General features: G+C 41.1%; 2 protein-coding genes across 4 annotated transcripts; one reads left to right on the top strand and one right to left on the bottom strand.

The window, feature by feature from the left end:
• The first annotated feature begins 3321 nt into the window (after positions 1-3321).
• On the top strand, positions 3322-13089 carry LOC106746042 (hydroxymethylglutaryl-CoA synthase 1). Its single transcript, XM_014622180.1, has 3 exons — positions 3322-6603; positions 6698-7079; positions 7257-13089. The coding sequence occupies exon 3, from the start codon at positions 7338-7340 to the stop codon at positions 8691-8693; it is 1356 nt and encodes a 451-aa protein (XP_014477666.1). The 5' UTR covers positions 3322-6603; positions 6698-7079; positions 7257-7337; the 3' UTR covers positions 8694-13089.
• LOC106746043 (ras-related protein Rab-43) lies at positions 13018-14923 on the bottom strand. Of its 3 annotated transcripts, XM_014622183.1 has the most exons (7): positions 14770-14821; positions 14334-14473; positions 14115-14258; positions 13705-13789; positions 13487-13585; positions 13242-13399; positions 13018-13172 (listed from the first exon to the last, which is right to left on the bottom strand). In XM_014622183.1, the coding sequence occupies exons 1-7, from the start codon at positions 14804-14806 to the stop codon at positions 13080-13082; spliced, it is 756 nt and encodes a 251-aa protein (XP_014477669.1). In that variant the 5' UTR covers positions 14807-14821; the 3' UTR covers positions 13018-13079. The 3 variants fall into 3 exon arrangements, with proteins under 3 accessions (XP_014477669.1, XP_014477668.1, XP_014477667.1); XM_014622182.1 differs by lacking the exon at positions 14770-14821 and adding an exon at positions 14866-14923 and having other exon boundaries at positions 14115-14473; XM_014622181.1 differs by having other exon boundaries at positions 14115-14473.
• Positions 14924-14941: the final 18 nt, after the last annotated feature.

Below are 14941 nucleotides of genomic sequence, written 5' to 3'. Positions count from 1 at the left end.
CTCCGCCGTCTGTGCTTTTTCGCGCTTCCTATTAGTATTCGAAAGGGGGGGGGGGACAAGAGGAAGGACATCGTTGTGACTGATGCAAAAGTCCTCTTACACAACGCTCATCACCGTTCAATCCGCGACCGCCATTTACTTACGACACAATTGTACAAAACACGTAGACGTAACTTTTTGGAAAACGTAACTTTCGTACATTTTTCCTTGACAGGTTAGCCCCGCTACAAAAAAGAAAAAAATCGTGTACTTTCCGCGTTACGAGAATGTCACGTTCGAGCCGCCCTCCGTGTCCATCATGATTATAACGAACGGATTGAACAAACGCGGAACAAGTGTTCGTGTGCCATCGTACGATTGGCTGTGCTTGAAGATACTCGTCATATCATTATATCTTAGAATTGGGTTTAAACGATTTTTTGCGCTATTTAGAGAGTAGAAAAAAGAGAAGACGCGCGTTATTACGTCTAACGATATTCGTCGAACGAGAGAGATGCGCGACATTTTGCCAGTTTCGTTAAATCATGTCAAATTGTAAAAAAATTTGGTTTTCCAGCATTTTTTTGTCACGAGTCTTTAATTTTGCGATTAATATAACATTAATATATACTCGGTGAAAAAAGCACAGCAACTCAGTGCTGCAATACTTTGATCCTGATGAACTTCAGAACACATCCGATATTCCAGTAGGAAAATTCATCTTCTAATAATAATCACAAAAAAAAAACAAATGTTTCTATTGGATACGAATGCGCTGTGAAATTTGTCGAGAAAGAAAAACGTTGCAATCTTTCTTTCACTGACTGTATATATATATATAAGAAACACGACATTTTCAAGCGTCTCCTATTTTTCGTTTCATTTAACCACCACCGACTTGAAAGCGGCGATATTTCAGACACGACGCCGGCAAACGTAAAAGTACAATACATCTCGCGCGATTGGCGAGAGTAATCGTGGGTCGCAGAGGGAGGCCGAACATGATATCGCACAACAAGTAAGAGAGCGGCCATACATATATAAATAAATAAATACATATATACACACACACCCACACATATATGTGTGTGTGCGTGTGTGTATGTGTGTGTATTTATGTGTAAATTTAATGCGAGAAAAAAGAGAGAGAGAGAAATGCGTAAATGTAAGTTTAAAATTCATGTACATGTACATGTGAACCGCCGCGCTACTTCTAGCGAAGCGCGACAATTATCGATTACGATAAGAACGAATCATTGTATAAAAATAAATCTAAGTGTGTTTGGACCACCGCGATTCGAGACGGTGCGCTTTTCCCTTCATTTATTTTTCTTTTATAGAGAGTTTTAATTCAGCCGAAACACGTTCGTTACTCGCGGCGATCTATTTTACATTGCATCGCAAAACACACAGTTCCGAGATACTACGCCGCGGTATAGCACCGAATATAATCTCTGAAAGAAGAAGAAGAATGACTTCTATACAATTGTTACGATACACTGCTTTTGATCGTTAGTACGAAGCGAGTTCTCGTTCTCACGACGAGAACTGCCGAATCGAGACGCGCCGTCTGGAACCCGTCCAAGTTAACATGTCTAGAGATACTAAGCTACTTAAGTTACTTCTGTGCCAAGACGAGAAGGGAGTTGCGTATTTTGTAACGCCAGCGAGCGGTCTCTTTGGTTACCGCGAGATTGAAGCATCACACGCGGGGAAAATCCAGCGTTTGAAGGGTTCAGGGGAAACACGTTGAACCACTATTCGACTTACCGATGGGCAATTGCAGACCCTGAGAACGGGCGCTTCTCTCGGTCGATTTCGTTCTTTCCGTGTAGAGACGGATGTACGAATTCGCGCTTGCTTTTGGTACAATTTATCATTCGATCTCTCTCACGACATCTGTTGTCTTTTAGCCGCACTTTCCCCCGCCTCCCTCGCGCTTGTTGTTACACGTCAAACATACTAAGAAAACAAAGGGAAAACTGATAAGAAGAGGAGAATAGCGGCTGAAAGAGAAACGGATTCGTGAGACGTGTTGCGAGAAGGCCAGTAGTATAAACGTATCGTTTGGCGGATCGTCGACGGATTTCCTTGATATTCCGAAAAATTTGCACGTAGGTATTCGATATATTACATATTCTATTTTACTACTATAGACATTGTACGCTTTCCCCGTTCCCTTCACATCACGGGGCTGAGGAACGCGCGCGTGTGCGCCACATTCCTATTTTGTACGCATTTTTCTAAATAGGGCTCGAGCGTGTGCCGTTTCGCGGCTATTTTAATCTCCCGTTTGCACTTTTAGCGTATATTGTGTCGGATAGTCGGAAGAGTGAGACGAGCGCATTCTCAATGTCTAAACAGCGAGGGCGTGAGGAAATCCCGGGTAGCGCGATCGAAGCTGCTCCGCGGAGAACTGCGAATCAAACAAGTGGGGAAATGTTAAAAAATCCGTGTTAGACTAGGCTTTGCGCGGGAAAACGGACTGTACTTAACTATCGGGGCGCGACGAAATCGCCCGATCGCTTTTCCGCTGCGCTGCAAGATGGAAGAAGAGCCGGACGGGGAGCGGACTTTATTTATAAAGCTGAAGGTCGGGATGAGCTGGGCGAGAAGTGTAACGATAAAACTATGTGTATTTCTATGGACGATGCTTGTGTAACGTTTAAATGATTACTCTCGTAGGATCATTGTAAAGTGACTCGCAGGCGCGATAATCGATTTCGCGCGATTACCTTCGCTCGTGAGTTAGAAACGGAGGGAGAGGTAGATAGACGAAACAAATTATATTTTGCCGTGCCAGACGAAAACAAAGCTGCCGTCGCTAGTTGTAGACCAGTAATAACGACTCACTATTGTATCGCGACGAACACACAAAACATTCGCAACACCCACTCACTCGTACACATACACACGCGCGTACACACTTTAGAGTATGTATCCAGTAAATTATATATAAAACTATAACACGGATGTATAGTGCCCTCCTCTGATCCGTTTCGCGAGCCTTCCCGCTGATTCCATGTGTGAAAGTTTTACTTTAATTCAGATCGATTTGCAGAAGCGATACGAGAGGTTCAACGTTTCTCAGAAGTCCTTTGCGTCATTTCCTGCGACGATGAGAGACTAAGGCGAGACGTCACATGTTGTCGCGCAGGATTTAACGACTATTAACGAAATTGTTCATCATGTCATTGCCAAGCCCTCGTATATCATCCTCTCGTACATATATAAGGCATTCTGTCATTCAGAATATAATTCACGAGCGAGCAGAGTTCAGCGGTTTCTATTGTTCGGCTCTTACGTAGCAAAGTGACGGACAATAAAACGTATCACGCGCTCTCTGAACTCTCTCGCGCGACGACGATCATTTGTTTGTCGCGAGGAACTTCAAATATAAATTCTAATATATTGGAGATTATACAAATTAGTGTGTTGCATTCATTATTTGCCGTATAATTGTTTTAGATAATGCCGGCACTTTAGATAACAACTGAATTTTTTGTCAATTTTTCGGGGCTCGCATCGCGACCATCTCGTTTTGCGGCGTCAGAAGCGAGAAGATCCGTGTCCAGAATATTCTTGCGGTATACGTTCCAATATGGCATTTGTGATCGAGCGTATATTTTTCCTTTTCTATTTATTTTCAATGTATTTTAAATATACACCAAGATTACATATCGTGTTAATTTTACAGCTATTTATTGGCTGTCAAAGTAAAAAGGGCGAATTTTCGAAATCTATTACAAATGTGCTCAAACGATCACAAATATCATTTTATGAATATATTTTGTTTACTTCAATGCGAACATTTTTGGCATATTTTTCACGCTTCTGCCGTTATTAATCAAGATGGCTACGGCAAAGAAGCCTTAACGCGCATCAACTGTTGGGAGGAACGACGAGTGGGAAGCGTCGGTTCTATCAAATATTTATTTGCCCACGATACGCGCGTGGGACGAATGTGCAAGATTTTGAATCAGAATTCTCGATTAACGCGATCGAATATGCACTTTATTTCGATTTCCCGCAAGAAAACCGGTTTCGTTTCCTCGACGAAATTATCGTGCCCGAGCAATATATTTGAACTGATTCTTGGTTAACGGTATAAACTGGAAATGCAGAACGCGGGCCACCGTCAACTCGTGTTTTATTCATCGAAATGTTGCAATTCACGCTATCGTACGTTCGCTGTGGTAATTTGTTTTCGCAAATATGCGATAATCGTTTTAATCTTTCTTTTTTCAACATGACGAGTTCTCTGCCACTATACGCGTTATCGTCGCTAATTGCGGCAAATTCCGCTGTCGTTCCCTTTCACTTCATTTTCGGCATCTGTAAAAAGTATTCATGGAGAAACGTTGCTCTTTTTTTGTTTCTGCAAAAATCCTTGACGACATCCTCGATACAACAATGTTGGTTTCTTGTTGAAACGTTAGATTCCGTCATTTTCCTTTTTTTTTCTTTTTGTCTCTTTCACTCTCGTTCATCTCGTTTTCGTTTTTCTCTCGTTGACAACAATGATGGTCGCCGCGTGGCAACCGGCGCGTCGGATTCGAACAATGATGCTGGATGAAACGAACAGTCCGATAGAGATCTGTTAATTTAAAAGTCTGATGCACCGAGCGAGTATTTTGAACCATCTATAATTGTCGACTTTGTTACATTAACAGTCGGCACTGTACAGTTCGATCTGTTCTTTATCGCATTTGTGCGCGCTTCTCGCATGATTGAAACGTTCGTTTCAGCAATTTTAGGCAAATTTATGAATAAATCGACTTTTATGCAGTTTTACGTGAATTGTAATTCTGTGCTAGCATCTGTACCACTCATCGTTATATGTTCATGATTACGATGAATAACTGACTTCAAATACATATAACCTGTCATTTGAGAATTACGCGTGACTGAGCGTAAAGAAAAGATCATCGATTTTATTTACAGGTTCAGTATTTTGATTATCTTAAAGATTAAGTATATGGGTAAACCTTTACAAAACGAGACCCGCCTCCTATGATCTTGACATATATTATAGAGATCGTCCTTCTGAGGTAATAGATTCAGAAGGTTTTAGTCGTCTCTCGGTCATGGTGAAAAATGAAAAAATTACCAAAAAAAGAAGTTTCATAAACAGGATGTATATTTTTGACATCGTATGGGTGGAATTTCAGTTGTATATGAACAGTCGTAACGCAATATCGTGATATAAAGTTCTGACATAAAGTATCTATGAATAAAGTATCTATGAATATGCAACAATAAGCGTTGCAGATACCGGTAGAGAATTGCGATTTACGTAAAACTGCGATTAATGTTCTTACGGTTGTTTCGTAACCTACGATATTATGATTTATTCATATGTTCGCTTAGAATTGTATTAGTTACGAAAGTTTTTACTATTTTATCTAGAATTGCAGTATAATTAACTTTTTGCGATCCATGCCGCCATAATGGCGGCATTCGCAAGTTGTAGAAGTCCGTGCCGCCAACCTGGCGGCATGATGTCATTCATGATCGTGTGTTTTAATATCTTCTGTATGTTTTAACATCCACATATTGACTTTAAATCCCCTACGGAAAAGTAACTTGCGAAACGCTAAATTTGCTCGGACCTGCTGGTACTCCCATCAGCGAAATCTGCGGACCGCAAAGGGTTAACGTTCGGCCAACGAATCGAAACGTAAATAATATATACGGCTGAAGTGGGACGCGAAAAGGCGCGTTGAATTTGGTTTATAATTTGTAATCTTTTCGCTAAAAGTTCGTCGTAAATAAACGATCGTTATAACGTCGCTAAATGAAATCTCACCGATACAGATCGCAAAGTAGAACTAACATGTATCGTATTAATAAATTTTTTTCAAACCGAGAAATATGTTCGGAATATCACTGTAAAAATTAGTTACGTACGTATTACATAAAAGACACATGCGGGTCAAGAATGGAAAAATAAGCGTAGGAGAAATATAAACTGGTTCTGCAAATACATATTTATAATCCGCTGAAGCAAATATAACTGAGCAAATTCAGCTTCTCATGGTCTTATATTCTATCTTTATGTTTTATCGGAGCCTCCACATTTAAAAATTTTGCTACCATTTCCCGATGGATTTTACATTCTAACGTTCACGCTTATCCACAATGTATTTTCTCTGTAAGGTTGAGCAAAATGTATTATACATTAAGACTCATCGTGACCCAATGCCCCATTATTCAGTCTCCTAACGGTCCGTTGGCTATTCAAACAGCGAACGAACGAATCATAACACGTTGTGTCCTCGTCGTGTATCTGTTTATTCATGACCCTGTTATTAAGTGCGACGCAGCAATCGTATATATTATTCGCTGACAAAAAAGACACACGGTCGTATTCAAATTCGCGCCAATTCAGCGCTTGACATTCGCAAAAATTACTCGGCCGGGCGATGATCCTCAGGACCTCCCGGAAGCGTACAGTCGGTGACCGAAAGTTTGTCATACTTACGATCACTTTCACCGAACTCTGATCGATCTCTGACCGACGTTCGAAAAATCGCCATCAATAAAGCGTCATCGGTGAGAAACGTCAACTTTTCGATGTTCGATTGCTGAACGACAAATTGGAGATCGTTGTTGGCGATGAAGGTACTCGTCGCTTAGCTTACTTGAAATTGAAAAATAAGCGTCTTACACGTGCGCATAATCGATTACTAATATTATCTTCATACTTGCTTCATAGGTATCCCACTTTCCATATCGTTACTTATCTCGTCGCGATTGGTTATCTGCGCGTTCCGCACCCCTCAACCATCCCCGCGACGACTACAACGCCGCGCTGCCGTGGACGCATTCGCTCGCCAGAGCTCGTCGGCGCTTCGTGATTCGACGGTATTCACAGGAAGTATACGAGTGAACGAACGGAGTCAGCCAGCGGTAGGAGAAGCTTGAAAGCACGCGATCGAAAGTCGCACGACCGGAATTTTCACTTCTGCCACTGAGTTTCACTTCTAACCTGAATTTGACGTAGACGAGAGGCGCGCGCATACCTTCGATCATCGGCGGAGTTGCCGGCACGACCGCGCTTCTTCTGAATAAACCGTAAGCAGCGGGACTTCGAAGCGGTAAGTGAATCGATTAGTCACGTTATTTCCAACGTTGTAAGTCCACGTTCCCGATTGGCCGACTCAATGTCAAGTTGGAGCTATGTGTCATACATTTAACACCGTACACTCTCAAGTACGTCTACCTGCGTACATCACATGCGCAACATGACCTGTTAAATTGAAATTAACTGGTAGGTTCGACACGGCAGCAGCAGAGTGATTGCGTAAACCGTAAGAGATATCTCGAACAGTGTTCGCCTTAACAAGCTGAGCGAGATGTGGCCAAAGGACGTCGGCATCCTGGCGCTGGAAGTATACTTTCCGGCGCAGTACGTGGATCAGAGTGAACTGGAGGTGCACGACGGCGTGAAGGCCGGCAAATACACCATCGGACTGGGCCAATCGCGGATGGGCTTCTGCAACGACCGCGAGGACACCAACTCGCTCTGTCTGACGGTGACGCACCGGCTGTTGGAGCGTTACAACGTGCGACCGGAGCAGATCGGCCATCTGGAGGTCGGCACCGAGACGGCCCTCGACAAGAGCAAGTCCGTCAAGTCCGTGCTGATGCAGCTGTTCGAGCCGCACGGCTGCACCGACATCGAGGGCGCCGACACGACGAACGCGTGCTACGGCGGCACCGCCGCGCTCTTCAACGCCGTCGCCTGGGTGGAGAGCAGCTCGTGGGACGGCAGGTGGGCCCTGGTGGTCACGGCCGACAGCGCGGTCTACTCGGAGGGCAGCGCGCGGCCGACCGGTGGCGCCGGCGCCATCGCGATCCTGGTGGGCGCCGACGCGCCCTTGGTGTTCGACCACGGTCTCAGGGCGTCCTACATGCGACACGCATATGACTTTTACAAGCCGAATCCGCGTTCCGCGTACCCGGTGGTGGACGGCAAGCTGTCGATCCAGTGCTACCTCAGCGCATTGGACAATTGTTATCGGAAGTATCGCGAGAAGGTAGCCGCGCGAAGCGGCGAGAACGTGACCCTCAACTACTTCGACGCGATTCTCTTCCACTCGCCTTATTGCAAGCTCGTGCAGAAGTCCTTCGCCAGGCTGGTCTTCAACGATTTCCTCGAGGGACCGGGGGACCAATTACCGGACGACGTCGCAAAGTTGTACGCTCGAAAACTCGAGGACACGTACTTCGACCGAGAGGTCGAGAAGGTGTTCATGGGAGTGAGCAAGCGCGACTTCGAGCGCAAGACCCAGCCGAGCCTGCTGATCGCCAACCAGGTTGGCAATATGTACACACCGTCGGTCTACTCCGGTCTGGTGTCCTTGCTGATATCCAAGCCGATCGACGAATTGGCCGGCAACAAGATAGCCGTGTTCTCGTACGGCTCCGGTCTGTGCTCCAGCATGTACTCGTTGACCGTGAGCAAGGACGCGCGGCGAGACTCCGATCTGGCGAAGATCGTCACCGCTCTCTCTTACGTCAAGTCGCAGCTGGAGGCGCGGCAACGCGTCTCACCGGCGGACTACACCAAGACCTTGGCCTTGAGGGAGCAGAATTATCACGTCGTGCCATTCACGCCCGAGAGCAGCACCGCCAACATGTTCCCGGGCACGTATTACCTCACGCAAGTCGACGAGATGTACAGAAGGACTTACGCGAGAGTAGTATGAGATCCAGTCGTGTTAGACCAAGCAAGTTTCTTAGATTCTTAAACGCTTCCTTCTTTTTCACGCGATATGGTGATATCGGTATTGTTAAGGGCGGGGAAGAAAGATTAAAGAGTTAGTTTTTACTGTTTTCATTTCCTCCGACTCAACGTCTTCCCGGTACAATCACGTATCAATTGTGTTGTTTTCTTCACGCAGTTCAGTCCGTAAGTAGCGTAGCGAGCCCTTTGTTCCGTGCACTAAATTGTACTTTCTAGCAAAATGTGTCTCCAGTCGCAATTCCTAAGATCTAAGTTTTATTATATGCAACTTTTGTCAGAAATTAGGTTAGATTTTTATCGCTTAGAGCAAAAGGCCTGTCGCACCTATTGCAGATTCGGACCAAGTGGGGCCGAACTTGTCCGCTTCTTAATGTCTGCTTTCCGGATGTAACTACGGCAAATGTAAATTATGTTAATTTCTCAAAAAATGTTATTAATATGAATACAGAAAAGAGAAGATAAAACGCTGTTGTCAATGCTTAATATTTACAAGTCAATAATTTGATAGTGAAATAAATAAATTCACTTCCAAATACTAAGCATTAACAGCGTTTGACTTCTAAATGTTAAGCATTAACGGCGTTTGGCTCTTGTTTGCCTTCTTTTTCATCGTTTCGATTCTGAAAGGCTTTGTTATTATTGTTTTATTTTTAATGTCATTCGTGTTATCGTCATCATATGGCAAGTATCAGACTTGGTGAAAAAAATTTGCTACTATCTCTCCCTCATACGTGATTTTAATAGAAAATATTTTAAAAGAGCCGAAAATAGAAACTCTGCGCACATAATTAGTTTCTTCGCTGATTTTTATAGCATGTAACTTTTAATGAAAAATTACACACACATACACATACCGTTCCTTACATCGTCAATTACAGAGATTTTTGAATATATCTGTAATCCGCCGAAGCTTATCCGATTAATTGTTGTAGTTTGTTAATACGTGCCTGTTATATATCTAATAACGATATTCGCATCGTGACAAATCTAATTTATCATATATTGCGTTAAAGAAAGAAAGAGCACATTCCGAGGCTCCTAGTAATGTTATCGCAATGATATCGAATTATAACGTCATAGATGTGAAGAAAACCTTATCTGAATGTCGACAGTGCGAAAATAAAATGTTACCTCACGTTTATCGCCCATCACATCTTGATGTAGTAATTACATCGTAACGAGGGACCAGGAGCTTTAACATGAAGACAGAGTTAAAAAGTGCCTTAAGGATATAGAGACTGTTCTCATGTATAAAACATGGGCAGGGGAATAATTAGAAGAATTAATTCAGAATATTTTATATTCTCATTATTTCCGTCATTTGCATTTCTTTCTGAATGCGAAGAAAAAATATACGCGGATTTATGACTAATATGTAAACGACTTATAAGGAGGATTGGAAATGCATGTATTCCACTTTTCGATCGATACACATCAATTTATCCGAATTTAATTTCCGATCGTGCAACAGGGACAACGGTCGTTCTTCCTCGGATATCTGTCACGATGAATTCACGTTATAAATAACGCGCTTCGTCTCTTCTTCGTCTCCTTTTCTTTATTGTCTTTTATAGTGCGCGAGGAAATGCTACGATTAACGTAAAGCCAAATAAGTGTTATCAACTAATACTTTACATAGCGAACACTTTCAATGATATATCGAGTACCGTTATTTACTATATCGTTATTTATGCAAATACATGCACACATATACACTATACAGATTTATATATATAGCATGTTGTTTATTTACATTGAAATAAATGATTCGATGCTAAGGATATGTTAAATTATTATCGTACAATTTCGTATTAGTTGAAAAAAACGGTTTATTATGCAGCAAAGAAATTGAATTGTAGATAAGTCTGTACAAATAATGGGCCAGATAGCACAAGTCGTCCTAGAATCGTGCCACGAACGTGTTCAGAGTGTCACTGAGAGTATGCCCCAAGACATCCTGAGCATTATCGAGGATAATCTCAGGACAGGTTGCGCAATCCAAAAATTATAATTACAATAACAACGAATAAGTTGACTCTGCTCACAAATAGAAATCGACGATTAGTCTTGGCTCACTGTGATAAATGCCTTTTTAGTGTTTGCCGTGATTGTATTATTTTGGATTGATATAAATCCGTCGTTTATATCAAATGAAGCACGAAGATTAGTTGAATGTTAATGGATGTTAATGGATCAATCGACAGTGAATTCTGGAAGATTGTAACGAGTAAAAAATGATTTATTTATTACAATTTAGAGAATATCAACACATGTACAGAGTACGATACACAAATGATTTTTATACTATGTACGTACCGGGCTCAATACGTTAAATAATATACATTAACAAAACTATCGTAATGCACACGAGACGTATCTCTTAGAAGAAAACAAAAAAAACATATTTTTCAACTATCTACACATTTATATAGTATAAATACGTAATAAATATTTTGAATTGCAGTATAGAGTGACGATTCTTTACACCGTTGTGAACCTCATGCGTCTTATCGGCTTATTCGGTAATTGCGATGTGGAGACATGGTAAATTTATATTTCAAAATAGATTGCTTTTTGCACAAGCATAACGATTCGAAATATATATTCGTACATATAATTGACGTATAACTAACGATGTAACGGAAGAGATCGGGGAGTGTACGTACTATTGGCATCTAAAAACGTACCCTCCACTTCGGCATTCCTCCGAGATCTGAGATTTACAGGTTACGCAATGCAGATATCTAAATCGAGTTCACGCGAGATTTATTAGCGCTGCATCACATATCGTGGGTACTTTGTCCGAAAGAACGCGAACGCAATAACAAACTTCCCGAGGATAATATATTTTTGTGCAATAAAAATTGTTAAAAAAATATAGTACAATGATTTGTATAAACGATAATAGAGAGATTCGTTATATTGTTTGTTCATAAATAACAATCGCGCCTGTTCACGCGGAATGCACATTCTCGTCGCGCCTTCAGCGCCTCAAAATGCAGCAATTTGTTCCGAAATCGTATTCAAATGAAACAAAAGACTGAATATCGGGCAGCTTTTTTGGCGCGAAGCGCGTGTCGAGAATGCGACTAAAAATCAGTATTTACAATCTTGTAATTTGAACGAGTGCTCACAAAACTATCATGCAATACTTTAACAGTGCATTCTGGGCTTCTCGAAATTAGAATTTTCAAGTATAGTTCTAAAATATGCTTATTAAAATATTGTACAATAGTTTTGAACTTTTTATGTATACATCTATATATATGCCGAATGATTCATTTTAATCTTAACAAGTTTTGGAGAAATATACTTTTCGAAAGAAATGCTGAGAATAAAAGAAAATTTTCCATTTAATATATTATGTCACGAAAGTATCAGAATAAAAGGTGAGATATTTTGGGAAATATTCACTTTTTTGATGATCTCTTACTTCGGTATTTTTATATATAGAAAGAGATATTTACGTAGAAAATAAAATCGATTCATATCAAGAAAATTTGGTGACTCCATTAGAGAGAAATTAAAGCTGACCTTGGAAAAAAACATTGCGAGAGTAAGTAATATTATTTTGTCTCCCTTCGAACAACTTTCAATCTCAGCGTCGTTTCCAAAAATGTAATATTCGGAAATTTCTCGATAAAATCAAAATGAATCATCCTGTGTATATATGTGCAAATAAATAGAATAAATTAAAAAATTAAGTTACCACGCACTACTTAAATCCTTTATAATCCTCTCGCACTCCGTGAGCGTCTCTCTGTACGTTTTATCATATGAGAAAGTGTGAAGTTTACCAAAAACTTTAAGGCACTGGACATCTAAGATTTGTTCAGGTCGCTGTAGTATTTGTAGAGTATTATTGTGTGCATACGTGTGTATGTGTGCGGGCGTGTATGTGTGTATAAATTTGTATGTACTCGCTAAATCGCATATAAAAATACACGAACGTGTCTTTCCAGTACAAGCAACCTCGAGGTGTGAAAGTAAGTTACTCTATTTTTTAAATAATATCCTTACGTAACATTCATATTTCTCGACACTAGCATAATCATTTACGTTTTTACGTACTTTGCGCGGACAGCAGAATGATTTGTAACCTCACGTATAATATATACGTTCATCAATATTTATAAATTAGCTGAAGTTGACTGTTTCATTTCCAGATTAATTTTTATCACTGTGGCAACGTAAGAGGCAGTGAATAGAGAAGTAAAATATATCTGCTCACCCGACGTGCTTTTTATCATATCTGTAGAAAATTTACTCGTTCGCAAATATTTCTGTCATTCAGACAGACTCGCGGGAGATGGGGGAAATTATTTAATGGTTCGAAGCATCCTGAAGATTAACATCCTGAACAAGAAGATAAATTTCGTCCTACGCCAAGTTTCACCACATCGTTCTCGCTTGCGCTAATTTGGCGATTTTCGTGTCGTCTCTAAAAGCGCAGAGAGCTTTTAACAAAATTACGTAAAGATCGTGCGAGACGATCGAGGAGATGATTTACCTTGAGTTCAGATGCCAGATAAAAAAAGATGGTGTCTATATTCGTGTTATCTTTGGCTGAGGTCTCCACTATGTGTAAAACTTCGGGCAGATACTCGCACAAGGCTTCAGCCTCTTCTCTTTTCACTTCTCGCAGATCTTCCAGGTCGCATTTATTCCCTGGTGGGGACGAAAGCAGCACGTAGGGATTAGCAATACGGTATTACGGCACGATGATTATTACAAAGATATACAGAACAATCGTACCAACTAAGATTAATAACACATGCGATGAAGTGTATCTCCGGACTTCCTCCACCCAACGTTGCAGGCTCAAAAATGTCGATCGCTTCGTAATATCGTAAACTGAAACATATTTACATGTCATTTTCAGCAGAAAATGACTCAGAATGATATATTCTTCAAATTAATGGTATAAATAATCTTCTGGCTGATGTGAAAAAAATGATGACCCATGTACATACCTATAATTACTCCGTTTGCAGATCTATAGTAACTCTGAGTTATTGTACGGAACCTTTCCTGCCCTGCAGTATCCCATATTTGTAACTGTACGTAACAGAAAGTACAATTGTATAATAAATGTCAGAATTTCAAATGGAATGTTTGAGCGACTAATATATACAAGAGTCCTCAATTCGCTGAGTGACTCTGCAGAAAAGAATGCACTATTCAAGTACTTGGGATATTGATTTACAGAAACATCCAACGTCATCCAATGACAATTGTAAATTTCAAGTTAAACCAGTAATTGTTCAGATAGTACAAATGTCTAAAAGCAAATATCCTATTTGCCTCTTAGACATTTATGCTGTTCAGACAGTTTTCAATAAGGTTAGGACACCTAGTTGACCAAGTCAAGCGCGTGTCACACCTTGACCCTCTTGCCGTCTATGAGTACAGTCTTCATGGAGAAGTCGACGCCGATGGTGTTCCCATGGCGTTCGACGAACGAGCCCGACTTGAAGCGTTGCACCAAGCAGGTCTTGCCTGTGCCGCAGTCGCCGATCAGCACGATCTTGAACAGGTAATCGAAGTTCTCGTCGTTCGCGCTCACCATCAAATTGTTGGGATCGCGGCACGACATTCTCACCAACAGGTACGCGACGACGACGACGACGGCGGGGACCGAGCATTCGGGATGCTGCTCTACGCCATCATCACTCACCGTCGCCGCCTCCGCGAGCTTTCCTTCACCTAATTGCGTCCATCTTGGTCCATCTTTCCGCCCCGCTGCATATAATATCGGTTATGACTCACAGGACCGATAAGATATTCCAACAATGTTTACAAGATTGTAAGGCATTCCTCTTTCGGAATTGAGAATATTCGTTATTAAATGAAATATCGCGAAAAACATATGAAACTTGCAGAGAAAGACAAACGATTATCATACGGTTATTGACGTGTATACTTATAAGCTGCTTCCCCGATATTTACTGCCTGAAAATCTACAATTCATATTGCGTATACTATAGATTTTCAGTACTGATAGCGAAAATTAGAACGTAGCCTTGATATCATGTTACCTATTGAAGCAATTCTTGTACAAAAATTACGATTCATGTGTAAAACGGTTTGATCTCACCTTAACTCTTTTTTTATAAATGGACAAAAATTCGTACTTCTAAACTCTGATGAATGATTCATCTCAATTTAATAGATGATATATTCCAAAGTCTCCACTAGGAGCCGCCACTA

Source organism: Dinoponera quadriceps, unplaced genomic scaffold, assembly GCF_001313825.1.
Source record: "Dinoponera quadriceps isolate SergipeBrazil2010 unplaced genomic scaffold, ASM131382v1 scaffold1782, whole genome shotgun sequence".
Lineage (NCBI taxonomy): Eukaryota > Metazoa > Arthropoda > Insecta > Hymenoptera > Formicidae > Dinoponera > Dinoponera quadriceps.
This window is presented reverse-complemented; position numbering and strand designations above follow the sequence as displayed.

Bases quoted from the DNA above. Each gene is read 5' to 3' on its own strand.
- LOC106746042 (XM_014622180.1), top strand. From the start codon at position 7,338: ATGTGGCCAAAGGACGTCGGCATCCTGGCGCTGGAAGTATACTTTCCG.
- LOC106746043 (XM_014622181.1), bottom strand. From the start codon at position 14,806: ATGAATCGTAATTTTTGTACAAGAATTGCTTCAATAG. The intron at 13,400-13,486 runs GTACGATTGTTC...CGTCCCCACCAG, and splicing joins TGTGTTATTAATCTTAGTTG to GGAATAAATGCGACCTGGAA. The intron at 13,173-13,241 runs GTAAATCATCTC...CTGCGCTTTTAG, and splicing joins ATCTGGCATCTGAACTCAAG to AGACGACACGAAAATCGCCA.